At 46.0% G+C, this 18,204-nt stretch overlaps 1 protein-coding gene across 6 annotated transcripts in view; it reads left to right on the forward strand.

Annotated features, from left to right (window-relative positions):
* Positions 1 to 18,204, forward strand: part of WWC2 (WW and C2 domain containing 2) — a 201,601-nt gene that overhangs the window by 137,783 nt on the left and 45,614 nt on the right. For 5 of the 6 annotated variants that reach the window (XM_057303533.1, XM_057303535.1, XM_057303536.1 and 2 more), the window contains 8 exons: positions 1,392 to 1,559; positions 2,592 to 2,665; positions 6,379 to 6,621; positions 12,018 to 12,107; positions 12,943 to 13,562; positions 16,997 to 17,126; positions 17,665 to 17,745; positions 17,843 to 17,929. In XM_057303533.1, coding sequence (XP_057159516.1) covers positions 1,392 to 1,559; positions 2,592 to 2,665; positions 6,379 to 6,621; positions 12,018 to 12,107; positions 12,943 to 13,562; positions 16,997 to 17,126; positions 17,665 to 17,745; positions 17,843 to 17,929 — 1,493 coding nt within the window. The remainder of the gene's footprint in view (positions 1 to 1,391; positions 1,560 to 2,591; positions 2,666 to 6,378; positions 6,622 to 12,017; positions 12,108 to 12,942; positions 13,563 to 16,996; positions 17,127 to 17,664; positions 17,746 to 17,842; positions 17,930 to 18,204) is intronic. The other variant, XM_026508558.4, reaches the window with a different exon arrangement.

Consider the following 18,204-nt stretch of genomic DNA (forward strand, 5'->3'; position numbering starts at 1 on the left):
ATACTAGCAACGTGATCTGAATTGATTTTCTAGTCTGTTCTTTTTCATCGAAAAACATGCTAGTCATGACCTACTAAACTGATGAGGTGCACGGTCATCACAGACGGATTTGAAAAATACTAATCTTTTCACTGTATTGATGAAAAAATAGAAAGGACTTGCCCGAAGTCACTAACAGTTTTCTTTGTTCTTTTCTGTAGTCTGTTATTGATGTGACTGCTTGAGTTTTATCCCTCTTGTTATATACATTTTGCATGAATATTCCTTTGAAAGAAAGTAAAGGTTAGGTAAAAGGCACAGGTCAGATCTCTGATATTTCTAATTTGGGGGGGACAGTTCTCATTTTTTATCCTAAGAATTGTAATTATTAGGATTAAATCCTGGCTTTCCTTAAAGTTAGTAATAATGAGTTTCTTACCATTTTTGTTAGTGTTTTCTGAGGGGGGAGGGTTGGTAGCAGTGTAGCTAAGACCTTTCTCCTTTATAATACTTTCACTTGCTCACATCCTCTCTTTAAAGTAAACTCAGTTCGGGACTCCTGGGTGGCTCAGTCAGTTAAGTGGCTGCCTTTGGTTCCAGTCATGATCCCAGGGTCCTGGGATCGAGCCCCATGTCGGGCTCCTGCTCATCAGGGAGCCCGCTTCTCGCTCCCCCTTTGCCTGCTAATCCCTCTGCTTGTGCTCCCTCTCTCTCTGTCAAATAAATAAATAAAATCTTCAAAAAATTCAATACAACAAAGTAAGCTCAGTTTATTAAGTGTGGGTGCCGACAGCAGGCCCATTCACTTTAGAAAACCAGACGTTATCCCTCTGGCAGTACCATGCAGTCGGCGTAACGACGGGCTCGGATCAGCCGCCAGGACTGTGACTCCTGGCCCTCGGTCTCCTCATCTTTGACGTTAGTGGGAGCACATAATCCCTTGGGTTCCATCCAGAAGTGAGAGGGGCATAATTACAGAAGTCTGCTAAGTAGGAAGTTTTCTTGCTAGATCTGTAGTGAGTTTGCATTGTAGGTATATTCCATATTTCCATAATGTCTGCTGCATGAAGTGAGTACTTAAAATGAGCCTTTTTAAAATAGAGCTCTTTTCAATGAAATTTTTAAAAAGCAAGAAATGCATGTGTTACATATAAAGATACCATTATGCACAGCGTGAATCATTCCCAGGCTGTCTTGGGGAAGGTAAGAGAACCCATTTGTTATGATCTCACATACTTCCAGGGTCACGTGTGTGTGTGTGCAAAGTTATATCCTGGTCTTCTTTTTTCAGTAATTTAAAGCGGTAAGTACCTGTCAACATAAAGTCGTTTTTTTCCTGTGAAGATCGCATCTTTCAGTTCCAATTTCTGTGCCGCGGAAGCTTTGTGTCTTATGTGTTAAGCTCTATGCAGGACTTTCTGTCTCCCAAACAGAGTCTTGCTAAGTTGCAGGAGCGGTTCCATTCGGGTCGGAACATTGGCACCTCCGAGCCAGACTTGACATCCGGTTCTATAAACTCCCGTTTATCGCTCTCCACACAGACCCTTGACGCCGGGTCACAGACAAGCACTTCTGCAGATGTAAGTTACCCGAGTGGCAGGCTTGGCCCTAGCACCATCCTCAGTGGCCCCGAATTATGGATGGGCGGCAAGTGGGACAGGAGCTAGCGACGTGGTTTGCATTGCAGCTATGTGGGTTCAATATTTCTTGCTCTGAGACTGGTTTTTAAAAAATCGGAGCCTTATCTTTTCTGTCTACGTGCCAGGCTTATCAGGATCTGTCCATATGAACAGCTTGGTTCAAACTTTCTCAGACCATATTTATTCGGAGACGTTATGGAAAGGGTAGAGATGCATGAGAACTTAAGTTTTTCCTATTATATTTAAGGTCTTTGAAATTTAGATCTTTTCAATTAAACATTGAGGCTAATGAGAAACAAAAAATTATGCCTTTAAAAACTAACAAAAATTTGTTTGTAGATCAAAGGTTGTTTCTATTAAAATGTTTAATTTGTGGTTTGTGCCCAGCATTTAAAAATATTTAATGTGGCTTTGCATTCTCCTTTTTGGGATGCCATTTAGCAGATACTTAACTTTTCTAGTCCATTCCCAGTTGTTTTCATATTCTCTTTTGCTTCTTTGAATTCTGTGCTATGAAAATGAAACGGGTACAGATCAACAGTAGGACTTACCTGTTTGAAAAGTTAGTTTTTGAAGTTAATTTAGTTTATGTTTTTTGCATTTGGAAGCTAAATGATGGAAATTTGGGCTCATGGAGATGAGGAAATTAGTTTCAGTTCATAAATTTTATTGACCTGTACACCCTTCGTAAACTCTGAGATACCAGAGACATTGACATAATACTCTTTATCTTGAATTTAATGTGTGAAGAAAATGATGTTAAAGTCTTTGAAAAACAGACAAGCTTGAATTAAAAGGAAATGCTTTGCCCCTACTGAGACTAGAAAGTAAGTGCCTTTTTAAACTAGTGTTCCCAATTTCAAGACCATCTTCTTTAGTTTTCCAATTACTTGGGCTTCCTAGAAACAAAAGCAGTTTACCTTCATTCATTAGCAGAGTTAATTGACTTTTTTCCCTTTTGTTTTTTACCAGATTGGAGTGAGAAGTAGATCAAATTTAGCTGAAAAGGTCCGGCTGAGCCTACAGTATGAAGAAGCCAAAAGAAGGTAAGAACGGGGAGCTATTGCGTGTTCGGTGGTCAGCGGGCTCAAGCAGTATCTTCTTTCCCAGAATTAATCTTTACTCCTATAGTGACATCTGCTGGGTGCTCCCCAACGCCTCTAACCAAGGCTACTCTTGAGGGTTTTTAGATGTAAGAGTTGCAGACCCCCCCCCCCCCCCAACTCTCAGCTCGTTGTTTCCCCGCACAGCTGAAGGACAGGGAGAATTAATGAGAAGTGTAGGCATGAAATTGCCCCCTTCCCTTCTGGAAGAAAGCAGCTTTGAGCTTGTCCAGCACTTACAAGTAGAAGTTGGAAGATTGGGTTCTCAGGTAGAATCATGACACAGTGGCTCGGGTACAGGACTTGATAGTGGCCGAGGACCTCTAAGGTAAATAGCTGTAATTCCTTTGCTTTGAGGGGAAGACTTCCCGCCAATGTCCTTGAAGATGCTGAGGTATCTGTTCTGGCAGCTGACTTCAGGGCAAAGGAGGAGAGATTCTTATTTCCCTCCTTTATCCTCTAGACCCTTAGAACCCTGTGCTTTCTTTTCCTCACCTTGTGACTCTGCTTGGGGAAGGCTCAGGAGACTTCTCCCCCCTCATCCAGTAAACAGGCTTAACTTGATTTCATAATACGGACACCTTCTTCATTTTGAGGGGGAGGGTCATCCTGATCTATTTGATTTCATTATTTTCCTTTTTTAGAGTTTAAAAATGAGATTGCTTTATTACTTAGGAAGACACTGGGGGAAAAACCTGCAATACCACCCTATAGGCGACAGAGAAATTTATCATGTTCCTCCTCGAGAACATGGAAAACTCAGCTGAGAACCTGCTAGAATGTCATAGTTTGCTATCATAAGACCATCAGATAGATAATGAAGTACACCCATTGTTATTGGTGATGCAGATTATTTAAAAAGTAATTAGCTTAAGTTCTTGGAGGTTATCTGGCTTTAACAAAGCAATTATTTGATTTGCCTAAATACAATATTTGCCTCTTTGTAGCCTCTGTTACTAATATCACTTGGTTCTTTGATGCCTAAAAAAAAAAAAAAACCGTAAGCTTTGTTCTACAAATTACTAACCATGCGTGCTTGAGCAAGTCACTTAGTTTCTCTGAAGAACATTTCACTCAGCTAATTTCAATGCCTGTAAGTTTTCCTGGGTGGATTATACATTTCTTGAGGTTCTGAAAAATTTTGTATACTTTTTTGGCTGCTTCTCAGAGCCCAGGCTAATACCTTGCCCACTGTAAGCATTGAGGACTGCTTTGTGGTATCGTGGCCCAGGGATGTGGAAGCCTTGGTGGATGCTGTTTGTGGGCCTCTGACTACGAGCATACCAACCCAATAGCAGCCACAACTGCTGGGTCCTGCTGTAAACAAAGCCCAGGACCTGTGTCTGGCATTCTGAAGAATGGCCACAACTCAGAATTAATTTTGGAGAACCAGGCCTCATGCCCCTGGGTTTGTTGGGGTCACCTTGACTTCCCTTGGATCAGCTTGAGCTTTTGCTTTACTCGGGCTGCTAACAGTTTATTCCATCTGGAGCTTACACAGCATTTTTCTTCCTGGGTGTACCTGGAAACCTTCATCGTATCTTGTTCCCCAGATTTGGTTGTACCCTTTCCAAATAAAATCCCAAACTCACCTAATGCCTGGTCACACAAGTCATAGATGCCTTACTTTCCTGCATTACGTTGTCGCTCCCAGTTTAGTTGTTAATTCCATCACATCAAAACTAAGACACTGGTTCTTTCCCATTTGGTTGCATTGCTGTCCTGTTCTCATTTGGGGTTTTATTTTAAAGTTCCTAGCAATGCTGATGAGAAGGTAAATCTCGAGGGTTTATGAATATGTTGAAAATGCTTTTCTTCCTCAATTCTGAGTAAGTAAAGAGGCGGATTGTATTTCCCCGAAACCTGTTCTCTCCTCCAGCCTTTGTTTTATGTGCTTAATGAAGCTAATGATATCATGCTTATTTAGCATTTTGATGATTAATTTTCTAGCACATCGAGACAGTTGTGTATGGTTTTGTGGTTCTGCCCGAACAACAGCTGATATTACATCTATCATAAGTGCGGGCGCTGGGTGGAAATCAGAAACACATTGTATGCACCGTGCCAGTGAGAGAGGGCAATTTTTTGTTTAACTGAAGCAAGAAACTATGGCACAAAAATGTGGATATACTTCCATCTTTGCCCTATAACATTATTTTACCTTTTTTTCTTTCCTTCTACAACTTTTTCCATTAAAAAGGAAAATAAAATGCCCTCTTTCTATCTATTTTTCATATTCTGGTATGTGCTGTAACAGTATCCACAGGAATCATCCAATTTTTTTTTATATAGGATTATAGATTCCCTGTGCCAGCATCAGTTGTGTTCATAATTTGCCTTAATGTGCTGCCGATGGCCAAAACAGCCATGTGCCGTTTGCCTTGTGAACCATCCCGATAGTCCTCACTGTGCCCCGGAGCAAGTTGTTTGATTTCGGGTGGAGGGGGGTGTCAGAACGTTCTCATGCCATCAGAAGTTAACTTTACTGTTCAGCAGGAAGGTTGAGACATGGTAGAATGTGAGGTCAGGCAAAATTATGCAGCCGGTGACGTTCCCCTCTGCTGGCATTGCCTCTTCCTCATCCCATCTTCCCATCCCTGTCCCCCAAGCTCTGGCACCTGCTGTCACCGCCAGAGCCGTGTTAGCTGCCGGCCGTGCCAGGGAAGGCGTGCCGGGTGCCGCCTGCTCCCGGACGGCTCCTGTGGACAGCGGACATCCAGGTCAAATGCAGTCACGTGTACAGGGCTGGCTCAGTGAGTGCTCGGTAAATGGTGTAGACCCCAATTTCACAGCGCACAGCTAGGTGGAGGAGGCCCAGGAGGGCAGGACTGCTCCCTTTTCCTTGGCAACATGGAGCCTGCTGGATTGACTTTGTGGTAATACGGGTTGGCCGAACCACTGCTCCCTCTTCTCCCCTCGTCCTTCCCTGACTGGCTGATATCCCAGTTGCTGCCCATCCAACCCTGGGGACTACCATTTTACTGGGGGACAGCGTCTTTACCCAGAGGAACAAAATCTATAATAATGTCCCATCAGACAGCATTTACCTTTGTTTTTTTTTAATGGAAACCCTCTGGGGGCATGTGGGGGGCTCAGTTGGTTGAGCATCTGCCTCTGGCTCAGGTCATGATCTCAGGGTCCTGGTATCAAGCCCCGCATCAGGCTCTCTGCTTAGCAGGGAGCCTGCTTCTCCCTCTCCCTCTGCCTGCTGTTACCCCTGCTTGTTCTCTCTCTCTCTCTCTCTCTCTCTAATAAATAAATCTTTATTAAAAAATTGAAAAAAAAAATAAAACAGAAGCCGTCCAGGGATCCCTCCTGTCACCCTGTATAGGCAGTCACACATCGGGGCGGGCACCCGCGGCTCCCAGAGCTCTCTGCTTTTTAAGCTTCAGTGTACTTTGACTTTCGCTCTTTTTTCAGACCGGTGTGCTTGCTGGTGTTGGAAAGGTGAGGGAAAAGGCAGCGGACGAGAGACAGGTGTCAAGTTGGGCCCTGGGACCAGAGGGCGGGGCTGCCGCTCTTCTCCTGCCTCCAGGGGCCAGTCACCCCTGAGTAAAGTCCGGACGGCATCCAGCCCCCCAGCTTAGCCTGGTTTGTGTTCTCCTTTCTTGAGAGTCCTAAGTATGCGCACCCCTCTCTTACCGCTTTATTTTTAGTATGGCCAACTTAAAAATTGAACTGTCGAAACTGGACAGTGAGACGTGGCCCGGGGCGCTGGATATCGAGAAGGAGAAGCTGATGCTGATCAATGAGAAGGAAGAGCTCCTGAAAGAGCTTCAGTTCGTCACGCCGCAGAAGCGCTCGCAAGACGAGCTGGAGCGCCTGGAAGCCGAGAGGCAGCGGCTGGAAGAGGAGCTGCTGTCCGTGAGGGGTCCGCTGAGCCGAGCCCTGGCCGAAAGGTTCGTTTGCACCCCTCCCCCCCGCCCCGGGACAAGGACGCATCAGACTGGTGCGTGTGTCTGAGCTGTGCCTGAATGCCGGGTCCCCCGGGTCTCTGGAAATCTCCACCGCATCTATTCTCGGTGGACGGAGAACCGGCACAAAGGGACTTTCTCTCCATAGAGCAATAGAGCACACCCTCCTCGTAGCCTGCAGTGTCAGTTCTGTTTGTTAGGAACGCAAAAATGCCTGTGGCAGATATAGAATAAGTAAGGAATGTTGACATAAAACCAGGAATGCAGTCCGTCACTGACTGAGTCTGATAACAATGGCTGTAAACTATGGCACTCTGATAAGAAAGATTATCTGCACTGTTACAGCGCCGGCAGCTTCCTACTCTGGGGTTTATGACTCACAAGAATGCAAAAGTTTATTGCTTTTCATTTCACAAGGAGAAGACAACTTGATCTCTTTGATATCTTAACAGGTCACAAAATGTTCCCTGGGATTTTGTTTGTCAGTTGAGCCCCTCCCTCGAAGCAGGTGAAAATGTAAAGGGAAACACCTGACGCAGTTTTCTGATCTTTCCGAGGGAAGCTTTGAACTGATCATTTAATCTAAGAAATCCAGTTCTGTAAGCAGATCAGCTGCAGGGTCAAGCAGGGGAACGTCTGGGTGTCAGTTTGCGACGGAGACATGTGTGAGGGAGCCCTGGGTCCCAGCCTCGCCCGCGGATATGGTTCCACTCCCGTTCCAGCCACAGCCCGTGCAGCCCTCTCAGAGCCCTGCACATCCATCCATCCTGTAGGCCAGCAATCCAGGTGCAGTGCCTGTCCCAGGATGACAGGAAGGAAGGTCCCATCCATATAATTTCAAGTGACCAGAAATAAGTTTAAAACACCCAGCCATAATCCAATCTTTGAAGTGCGGTGGGGGGAGCAGTAGGCAGAAAAACCTCGGACATTCCTGGTTAGGTGTTAGCAGGGAGACTTGCCTACCCTGAGCTCAGTCATCTGGGGAGAGTTGACTTTTGTGAGTTTGAAACTGGTGATCAAGGTAACGCATAGCCATAGCTCCGCAGCTGTCCGAAGCGGGCACAAGAGTCCAAAGGGGAAGCCTCTGTAGCTTACATTCCTTTACCCTCTGAAAGCATTCTCATCGCCCACCTGGCCCGCCTGCTCTAACATCTTTGTCTCACGGTGCCGGCTGCAGGCTCACTCTTAAGGCAGGTGTGAGCAAGGCTGGCCAGGGGGACGAGCCACCCAACACAGACCAGAAGGAACAAAAAGTAAGGGAGAGAAGACAGAATTCCGTTGTTTTCCTGAATCACCTTGATGTCATGTCTGTGTTTACAGAACTTAAATTTGTAGGATAAAAGTTTGACAATCACCAGTAACTATGACGAAATGAGTAGCTTTTGTGTGGCCCACATGTATGAAGCAGCAAGGACAGTTGCAACTTGTGTCACACTCACTGTTACCTCATCATACGTGTGTAATGCGCTGAGTGCGTGTCAGCTGTTCTCTGTAGTGTGCGAATCTGGGAAGGGCCTAGAAACAGGTTCGAGAGTTGTTCTGGGAGAGAGAAAACAGGTGTGTGTTTGTTTCAATCAGCTTTTACAGGCTGGCGTCTTGTCTTTTTATCAGGGCTAGAGTTTCAAAAATGACTGATGAAGTAACGTCAAAAATCGAGTTTGTTCCTAAGTGCCTAGACTCTGGCTTTTATACTTTGGTTTGTGCGTAATAACTGTCCAAGTTCCAGCAGAAATAGTATGTTTGAACCCATCGGGAAAAGGAGCTATGAAATACTTATATAAAATAATTATATACTTGGTGAGAGGCAGCCATGGGGTTTGTCTCAGATGGGGAATAAGCAAGCAGTCTGAATGTCCCTCTACCTTATGATACCGGCATGCCCCTGTCTCCCACAACTGGATGTTAGCAAAAAGGGACATGTATATAATTGTGTTTTATATCTGTCATATGTTGGTGGCCAGAAGCCAGATCTCTGTCATTATGTTGTAGTATGAGGTTAAGGGGATGAATACTTTCTTGCTTGAGCAACTTAAAGCTTCCTCACTGCTGTCCTTGGATGCAAACCCAGCATCCCACGTGTCCAAAAGAGCAGAGCTACCTGCCAAAGGGTGCGGAGTCCTTTATTTTCCGAGTAGACACAGATGGTCTGGCTTTGGGTGGTGGTGTTCCTGTCAGTGGTTTTACTTTGCCCCCCCCCCCCCCGCCCCTGACTCTCACCTTTTCTTGTTCTTCATTATTTCTTCCTGCCTCGTGTGGATACAGTGTTTCTGTTCTGTTTATTGTTACTATTGAACTGAAGCAGGGTGCCTTAGAAAGCAAGAGAACACCTCTGTGAACAGCTACTTCCTCAGTGCTCAAGCAGGTCGTGTCAGGAGATAACTTCTCGGAAATAAGATTCACTGTGTAAAACTTTGTTTCATCATGAAACAAATTGTGCTTCACCAGTACTAAATCCTGCAGTTTCCTCTCGGCACCTGCCCAACTGCCGGAGAAACCACTTCTGCATTCGCCCAAATTGTCCCGTTTCCATTTACATGGCGGGTTTCTCATTATTTCAGGGGTGGCCTCAGGCAGGATTCTGAGGCAGTACTGAATGTCAGTCTCTGAAGGAGCGAAGCTCACCTGAATTTCAGCCAGTGTGCTTGACCCCAGAGTCCCCAGCCGTGTGCCGCCAGCACCGCCCTGCACCCGGGCTGAGCGCTTGAATGCAGTGACGAAGCTCCCACCCTGGGTCGTACAGCACCTCGGGAAGAGGGAGATGCTCCCCGTGGGGGACCATCGGCAAAGACAGATGGCTCTCAAATGAAAAATGTCATGCTGTGTGGGACTTTCCACACATCTTCCATGTTCTCTCCATACAGCTACTGAAATTCCAAAACCTCTGTGCTTTTCTGTAACTGATAATCAGATCTTAACATTACTCCTTATTTTCTCAGATCTTGAGAGTTTTGTCTTACTTCTTGCCAAGATGTCTCAATTGATCCTTAATTAGATGAATGTTTCTGTCTCAGATTCTGAAAAAATTTTAAAGCCAGTAGGTTGGGGGTATGAGTGTCATTTATTTTTTAACAGAAAAGGACCTTCTTACTTCAATAGATGACATGACATTTTCCCTAGGTGGAAAGTTCTGGGTGGTCTTCATTAGGAGAAACCAGGCAGGTGCTTCTCTCTCTCAGGGCACAAGGGCAGAGAGAGGACAGTGTGAAGGCGCTGCCCTTGTCTTGCAAAGAGCAGAGGAATGGATAGCGTGGATCAGTAGGACCAGCAGGAGAGGAATCTTCTAGGGGCCAGGTTGAGAAGATCCTTTCTCACCGTGGAAAAAGCTTGGAGAGATGGGGGTGCACCCTCTTGAAGGGGCTGATAACCCGAGCAATTTCTTCTAATCCCTGGTCCAGAGAAAGTTGGGGAGGACGCTTCATACAAAGGACACCTGGAATCTGGGGAAGACTTCTGGCTTCTGTGATTCCATCAGAGATGGGAATGGGGTGCTTGACCGAAGATGGCCACCCCACCGGTAGGGCTCCTGAGTGCCTTCATTATTCTTCTCCCGGTAAAGGGGCTATCTAGAGACATGGCCACCAGCCACGAGGGAGTGCTGGGAGGGGCTTCAGGCTTTTCAGGCAGCCTGGGCAGAAGAGGGAGAAGGAGCTGGTGCTTGCCTTCCAGGCGCTTAGGACGTAATTGGGGAGCAAGCAGACAAGAACAGGAAGAAGCTGGTCTCAGCAGTTCGAAGCCATAAAAGGGCCCTAGCAGTCGGCTGGAGGAGGACAGAATGGGGCCCATCGCTTGTGACCAAGACGGGGAAGGCTTTGGATTTTAAATGTCAGCATGAAACACACTAATGCCATACCGAAGCCTCCTTAATACACCAGAAAAGCCTTCATTTGTTTGTGCAGTATTTAGTGTTAAAACTTACTTCAAAAATGTTTCTCCTGTTTCAGAAGACATGGATTTTAGTAGATTTGGGGGCTTTCTCCAGACCTTTGCCTTCTAATTCAGTTAATCTAAATTGTATTAATTTTTTCCATGTTGAGTTTTTGTTTATATTTAAGAGATTAAAAAAATAGGGACTGTACTCCTTGTCAAAATACACCTTTGAAAGCTGGGAATTAAGAATTTATCAGGCTTTGAAGTACTAAACAAAAATGACAAGAAGTGCTTTTTTTATTTTAACATACGATGAAAATGTGTTGGTGACACATCAAAGAATAGATAGCTATAAATAAAATACGGGCATGGTTCCTTACTGCCTAAAACATACATTTCAAAGAGGTTAGAAATTAGGGAAATTTTATTTTTCTCCAAAGAAAAATAGCTAATTTTTCTCTCCCCACCTTGTAAGGCATGCTGAGGCTTTGAACAGGGAAGGTTTGTTTTGATGTCTGCAGAGCACTCTCACGCACAGCACTCCATTTGATCCCTTTAACAGCTTTAGCAGACAGACACAGTAGGATTTTAATCGCCGATTTGCAGATGAGAAAGCTGGGACCCTTGACTGAGTGACTTGTTTAAGGACACACGATTAGTCGCAGCAAATCCATCAGAAACCACGGTGGTTTTCTGGGTCCCATTCTGCAGTCCTTGACCACTCTGGATGGCCTCGTTCCGGGGATGTCTAAAGACCTTCAGAGGACAGAGACCGTAGGCTTGATATATTTTTTAATGACTTACTCACATACACAGTTCCCCAATACTCAAAATTTCTTTAAAAACTTGGTTGAATGTGGATGAAATTTCACAATAATCGGTGCGGGCAATGAGATGTGCTATATAGTAGGGAGAGAAATTACTTTTGTGTTTTTTCCTTGTTGAAACCGTTAAGCCCAAATGAGCTCACACTGGCAATATGGACTAATTTGTTTCTTAATCGCTGAAATTCTCATCAAAGTAAGATTGGAATTTTTGTCACTGAAAATCAGATTGGAAGAGTCCTTGTCAATTCCAGCACTTGGGATGGTCTTTCACGGTTCTCTGTTACTCCTGTCAGGCGTTTTAGTAACTTAAGCCCAAAGCCCAGGCCTGTAGAAGGATTCTGTAATCTTTGTCAGTGGTTTGTTGTTTTCCTGCTCGCTGTCTTTCCCTACCTCATGAGAGCACAAGGGTTTTGTTTTGTTTTTTTAAACCCATTTAAAAAAATTTTAGAATACCGAAATTTTTAAAATTCTCAGTAATGTTGTTTTGGGATAGATGTCCCTCTTCGCTTAGTGTGGCTATGCAGTCGAGCCCACTTTGCTGCTTGGCGGTGGTTCTGTTTTCCCTCCTGTCCATTCATTTGGGTTTCCCCCTCATGGTATGTAATGTTTGTATAATAATCTTTTCCTTCAGTTTCTGTGCTTTATTGTAATTACGTGGAAATAAATTCATTTATTTCTTTTTTCTAGATTGAAATTGGAAGAGCAAAGGAAAGAGCTCCTACAGAAACTTGAAGAAGCTACTAAATTAACTACTTATTTGCATTCACAACTCAAAAGGTAAGCCTGCTTGGTTCTTGAGGGCGAAGTTTTTCTTGACTGCATTCAGTCGTGTTTTGCTGCATCCTGGATTACTTTTCTCTTTATTTTCAACTATTTAAAAGTAAATAAAATAGTTATGCTCGTACAATTAAAACTTGGATGATCGAATTTAAAATTGCATGGATTTTTTTTTTCATGAACCCCAAGGTCATCAGCAGAAGATATTTTGGGAAGAAAATATAGTTTATATACTTTAGCTATGAATACATAGGAAATGACACATTTCTCCAGATCACCCTTTCTTTTAAGAAGGGAGGAGGAGGAAAGATTTGCCTTAAAATAGTTAGCTATGTGTCCACTCCTTCAGTCGCACACCCTGAGGGAGACGGGGCCTGGGTGAGACCTCTTTGTCTTCGTAAGCTCGCCTTTGCTCTCTCAGAATTACAAGCTTTGTTCTTTAGCCGTAGTAACCGCACTGACACTCTGTACTGTTCACACTATTTTCCCTCCCATATTATTAGATCGTGTACTTGCTGCTGGGTATCCGTGCGGGTAGATCGATCAGTAGGTATTCATCACTTTTTTTGTTTTTGTTTTTGCAAAAGGGACTCGATCTTTAGTCAGAATAGAATTGCTGTGTAGAGAGAGGCAGGTGAAAGTGTTCACGAGTCAACATGACAGTCAATAGGTGGTGTCGTAATAGCAGGTCCCGCCCCACCCTCTCATCCCCAGTCATCGTGCTGTTTGACGCCCCTGGGTTCCTTCCCTTCGGGGTCCAGAGGAGGCAGTGGGCACAGCGCTTGGGTTTTCTGTATCATACCCGTTTTCACAGCGAGTGCTCTTCTCCTCTCAGCCTCTCGGCCAGCACTCTGTCCATGTCGTCCGGGAGCAGCCTGGGCTCCCTGGCCTCCAGCCGGGGGTCTCTGAACACTTCCAGCAGAGGCTCGCTCAGCTCGCTCAGTTCCGGAGAGCTCTATTACACCAGTCAGAGCGACCAGGTGGACACGGATTATCAGTGCAAACTGGACCTCCTTCTGCAGGAGAAAGGCGGCTACGTTCCTTCTGGACCCATCACCACCATCCATGAAAACGAAGTGGTCAAGTCCCCCAGCCAGCCCGGCCAGAGCGGTCCCTGTGGGGCGGCAGCCGCAGCCACGGGCCACACTCCCCCCCGGACTGAGGCCCCCAAGTCTGTGACGTCCCTGTCCTCACGGTCCTCCCTCTCCTCCTTGTCCCCTCCCGGCTCTCCCTTGGTTCTAGAAGGCACGTTCCCCATGTCTGCTCACGACGTCCCTCTCCATCGGTTCACTGCCGACTTCGAAGACTGTGAATTGAGTAGCCATTTTTCAGACATCAGCCTCGGCGAAAGTCAGATCTTGCTGGATTCTCATTCAGGAGGAGTGTCCCAGTCTCTCTCAGAGGATAAAGACCTCGGCGAGTGTGCCCCGGAGCCTCTGTATGAAGGAACTACAGGTGAGCGAAAACCCTTGTTTTCAGCTCCTCCCTCTTCATTATTTTAAGAAGAATGGTAGGAGGGCTACTTTTCCACAGAGACCAATTGTGCTTCCCCCCCCCCCCCCCCGCACTGCTTATTCATTTTGGCTTCATTTGAGAAGGAGTTTTTATTGATGTTCCTGGACTGCACACTTTTTTCTTTATCAGATAAAAATCGCCTTCGCTGCTTCATAGATTTAATCATGAAGTGTCTGTCCTGTTGTCCAGAAACCCTCTGTACAGTGGCAGCTGACTGGGGACATATCTTGTGACCATGCTTCATACTTCCACATAGACTCGGGCTCTGAAATAGCAAGGCAAAAGAAGAGGGCTTTCTTTTAAAAGTTGGCCTAAAACAGATTAAAACCAAGGCAATTAGCATACCAGCTAATTAGTACCAGGGTTCAATGTTTAGATTGCTCAGGGAATTCTATATAAATACAATTTTTGTTTCATGCCAGCCTCTCCCATTCTGCCTGAAGTGAGTCTGGAGAAGCCGGTTCCTATGTAGTAGTGTTATCCTGCCATCTTCTGGCCGCCTTACAAGTTGCAGCCCAGGAAAGCGTGTAGCCCGTGGAGCTCTCCCTGCTGCCTTTGTACGCAGACACAGAAGCAGAGGGCGCGTTTCGTTTTCTCTTTTTCTTAATATCTGTATCCCTTTGCAAGGCAGAAGCTTTCAGTATATTCGATGTGGTTGTAAAGAGAACAAGGTGGTACCCTTGCTGGCAGCTGACTGTAGCTGTGGTCTGAGGATGATGGTCTGTTTTGGGGGTAGCCTGAAACGAAATGTGAGATAATAGCTCCAAGGCTGGTCCCCAGGAGCCCCGTTCAGATCTGCGCATGTCGCTGTGTGTCCACAGCACAGAAGAGGCCAGGCCTCTTCAGAAGTATTTCCCTGCTGCTCTGAGAAGCCTTCTTATTTTGTATCTCTGGTCCGGAGAATTCTAAGTCTTAACTGACTGGCCAATTTCGATGTTTAAAGAGATAGACAAATCTACCGTGTGTGTGTGGTTTCCAGTACTGAAGCCTGAAACCCCGCCTGCCAGTGGCCTGGAGGACACGGGAGACATTTGTGTGGTCTGTGTGGTACTGCCCGGAAGAGGCCATAGCTACAAGTGACGTGTCAACAAAACCATCAACGTCAGAGAAAATAAGCAGAGGGGTGATATTTGCTTAGTGGCTCCAGGCGAGCAGAAACCAGCAGTGGGGCCTCCCTTCTGCCCCCAGGAAGCAGTGCTGTGTGTGGGGCCGGGTGGTGCTCTCTGCCCCTGGAGCCAGGCAAGCCTGCACCCTTACCTTGGTTCTAGCTAGCACGAGCACATTACCCAGGCTCTCAGCCTTGTTGTTTCTTTTTTTTTTTTTTTAATATTTTATTTATTTATTCAACAGAGATAGAGACAGCCAGTGAGAGAGGGAACACAAGCAGGGGGAGTAGGAGAGGAAGAAACAGGCTTATAGAGGAGGAGCCTGATGTGGGGCTCGATCCCGTAACACCGGGATCACGCCCTGAGCCAAAGGCAGACGCTTTAACCGCTGTGCCACCCAGGCGCCCCATCAGCCTTGTTGTTTCTTATCTGCAAAATGGGAATGATGGTGTCTCTACCTCGCAGGGTACTGGAGGATGGATGCCGGCACACAGCGAAAGCCTCTAACTGTGCCTGGCACTCAGTACTGAGTTCATGTAATTAGCACTATGTATGCGGATCAACAGTACAGACTGCACTAAGCCTGGTTCCTCCCTCAGACCACTGAAATTTATGGAAGTACAAAAGAAGCAGCAAGAGAAGAAAGTGTAGTGTTTTCTGTGCCATGCTTCTGTGCTCTGGACTTGAAGGATCTTGAACGTGTCAAAGCTGTTTTCACTCTTCGTGTATTTGGAGTGTTCTCTAGCAACCCCTTCTCAATGTTCAGTCAATTTGGAGGGGCCAGTCAGTGAGGCCGGCTGCTGGAGAATGGGGAGACCAGCGCCAGCGTCGCCCAGGGCCTGATCCCACTGGGTCCCTGGGCCTCTTTGCCTGGCTCTAGCCTTGTTCCTGCCACGGGTCTGCTGCTGTGCCTGGGAAGTCTGCCCAGAGCCCAGTGACTCCAAAGCTTGCATCTAGAGCTTTTACCTTTCAAACGCTTCTTGTATTAGAGAGCTGCTGTTAAAAAGTCACCCTAAAGGAATGCTATCCGAGAGCTTTATTTGGAAAGAGTATTGAGCGCCATGTGTGAAAACAACTAAAAGCATGTATTTAACCGTAAAGACTAATCCTCTTCAGGTCAGATCACCAGCACTCGGTCCATTCGAGTGTGTCTGACCTCCACGTGGGGGCGGGTGGCCCAGGGTCGAGACGCCGCTGGTCTCCCTCAGCACTCTGGAGTCTTCCGCAGGCAAAGTCAACTTCCTTTATGCACATCCCGCTCTCCGGCGCCAGTCCCCGCTGGAGGACAGAGACCACGTTGGAATGACTATGACGTCCTTCCAGTCAGTCTCTGTCATTGTCAAAGTCAATTTCAGCCGCCGTGGGTATTCCTGGGGGTAATCAATAAATCATGTCATCACCTTCACCCCTCACAAAGGGGGGTGGGCGGGGAGAGGCACTTCATCATCAAGGAGAAAGCATTCCCACTGCCAGAAATAAAAGGGAAAATGCAGCAATCAATCCTGTAATCTGAAGTCTTAAAACTTAAACATCTTAACAAGATGTAAAGTCACGACTCAGAAGGGGGGCGAAATGCATACCAATCCTGATCCCTGCTCACTCGCTGGAGGATGAAAGAACTCCGCAGGCTCGCTGCTTATTACACGGGTTCGGGCTCGCAGGTTTCAATGAATGCTCCTTGCTCACTGCAGGATGCAGTGTATGAATATGAGTTAGAGATAAAAGTTAAGTGGTAGTGGTGCTAAAGATTCAGTAGCACAAAGTTGTTTTTTTTCCTAATGGTATTAGCTGGTGAGAAATTCTATAAGTCAAAGACTTTTCTTTTTCTTTACCTTCTGTTAGCGTGGTAGCACAGGAGATGTAGGATATGGCGTGTGGAGAGAAGGAGAGAGCAAAAGAGGCGGAAACCTTTCTTGCCATTGAGTAGCGAGATGCTGTCTCTTAGAGAAATATCTTTAATAGTTGAGGGACGCAGCTCGCTCCTTGCAGCCGAGCAGATAACTGCAGTGAATCCCTAACAGAGAGAGGCAAGAGATGGATGGGAATGTATGTCATGTGTCCCTTTCCTTCAAATATATAACCGGCATCCCAGGGACCTCTGTAACGTGGTGCCTTGAACGGGCCCCATCTGTTGACTCCAGTAGTAACATCTTCGATTCTCAGATGCAAATTCTTTGCATTTCTCATAACCAAACCATGTGTGTATTTTTATACTTAACTTTTCCTAATAATAAATCCTAATTAGTGCGATCACTCTCCCCTCCCTAGATGTGGAAAAATCATTACCAAAAAGACGAGTGATGCAGCTGCTCGGGGAGAAGACTGCCTGCGTGTCGGCTGCCGTGTCTGATGAGTCTGTGGCTGGAGACAGTGGGGTCTACGAAGCTTTCGTGAAACAGTAAGGACTCGCAGGAATGCTTTTCGGTTACACCGTCTCTCCTCCTAGCCGTGCGTGTGGGCTCTAGCCTGTGAGCGTCCAGTCTTTGCAGTGGAAGGGCGATAGGCGTTAAAGAAATGGTGGGCCTGAAAATTTCAGTGTAACAAACACATCCCATCTGACCCGCTTGGAGACTTAAAACCTAATTTTGATGAGAATGTTGGAGTTGCTGGCCACTACCTGTTTGGCACATGAATCTTCTCATGTGTATTTCTGAAAGCCTGGAATGTGTCTCGGGGTGTGGGGTACCCCAGGGAGGCTCAGAAAAGTCAGGCGTCAGGAAGTCTGTCCACTAATGGCTCAGGGGCAGACTCCTCTTGAAAAGGTGAAGAAAGATCTAAAAGAGTGAGTTTTCACTGGGGTCAGGTCCCCTGGGCCTGGAGGAGTCCTGTTAATTCAGGTTTTCATTCAGAATCAGTAATTGGCAAAGAGTAACCATTAACAGTCAGTACCCCTGTTTATAAATGGTTCACCTCCGCCCCTGTTGCCCTGTCCCTAGGCCTAGTGAAGTTGAAGATGTTCCCTACAGTGAAGGGGATGTCGCCATCGTGGAGACTGCCCAGGTGCAGATCGGCCTCAGGTAAGGGAGCGCACACGGAGGGGGACAGTTCTAGAACTCGGTGCTGGGGCGAGTGGCCTGTGCTCTTTCCCTGTTTCATCAGCTTCTCTTTTGACAGATATGATGCAAAAAGGTCCAGTTTCATGGTGATTTTAGCACAACTCCGAAATCTTCATGCCTTCTTGATACCTCATACTTCAAAAGTGTAAGTAAAATTAGCGAAGAACTGAACATTGTTCATATATGATAAATTGTACACCGTAATTGAGCAGTTCATCTGGATGAAGATGGAAAAGACATAGCAGGGCTGATCAAATCTGAATCCACAGTGGATAAAATGAAAAGAAAAGGAGAATGTGCAAAAAGCATATTAGATTTTGATCCCTATTCAACCAATTCATTATTAAGCATAAGAACCAAGATTTTTTTCATCTTCCTTTACAACCAGAAATTCTGTGTTATGCTATGTTGGGGTCTGAT

The sequence above is a fragment of the Ursus arctos genome, unplaced genomic scaffold (assembly GCF_023065955.2).
Source record: "Ursus arctos isolate Adak ecotype North America unplaced genomic scaffold, UrsArc2.0 scaffold_27, whole genome shotgun sequence".
Lineage (NCBI taxonomy): Eukaryota > Metazoa > Chordata > Mammalia > Carnivora > Ursidae > Ursus > Ursus arctos.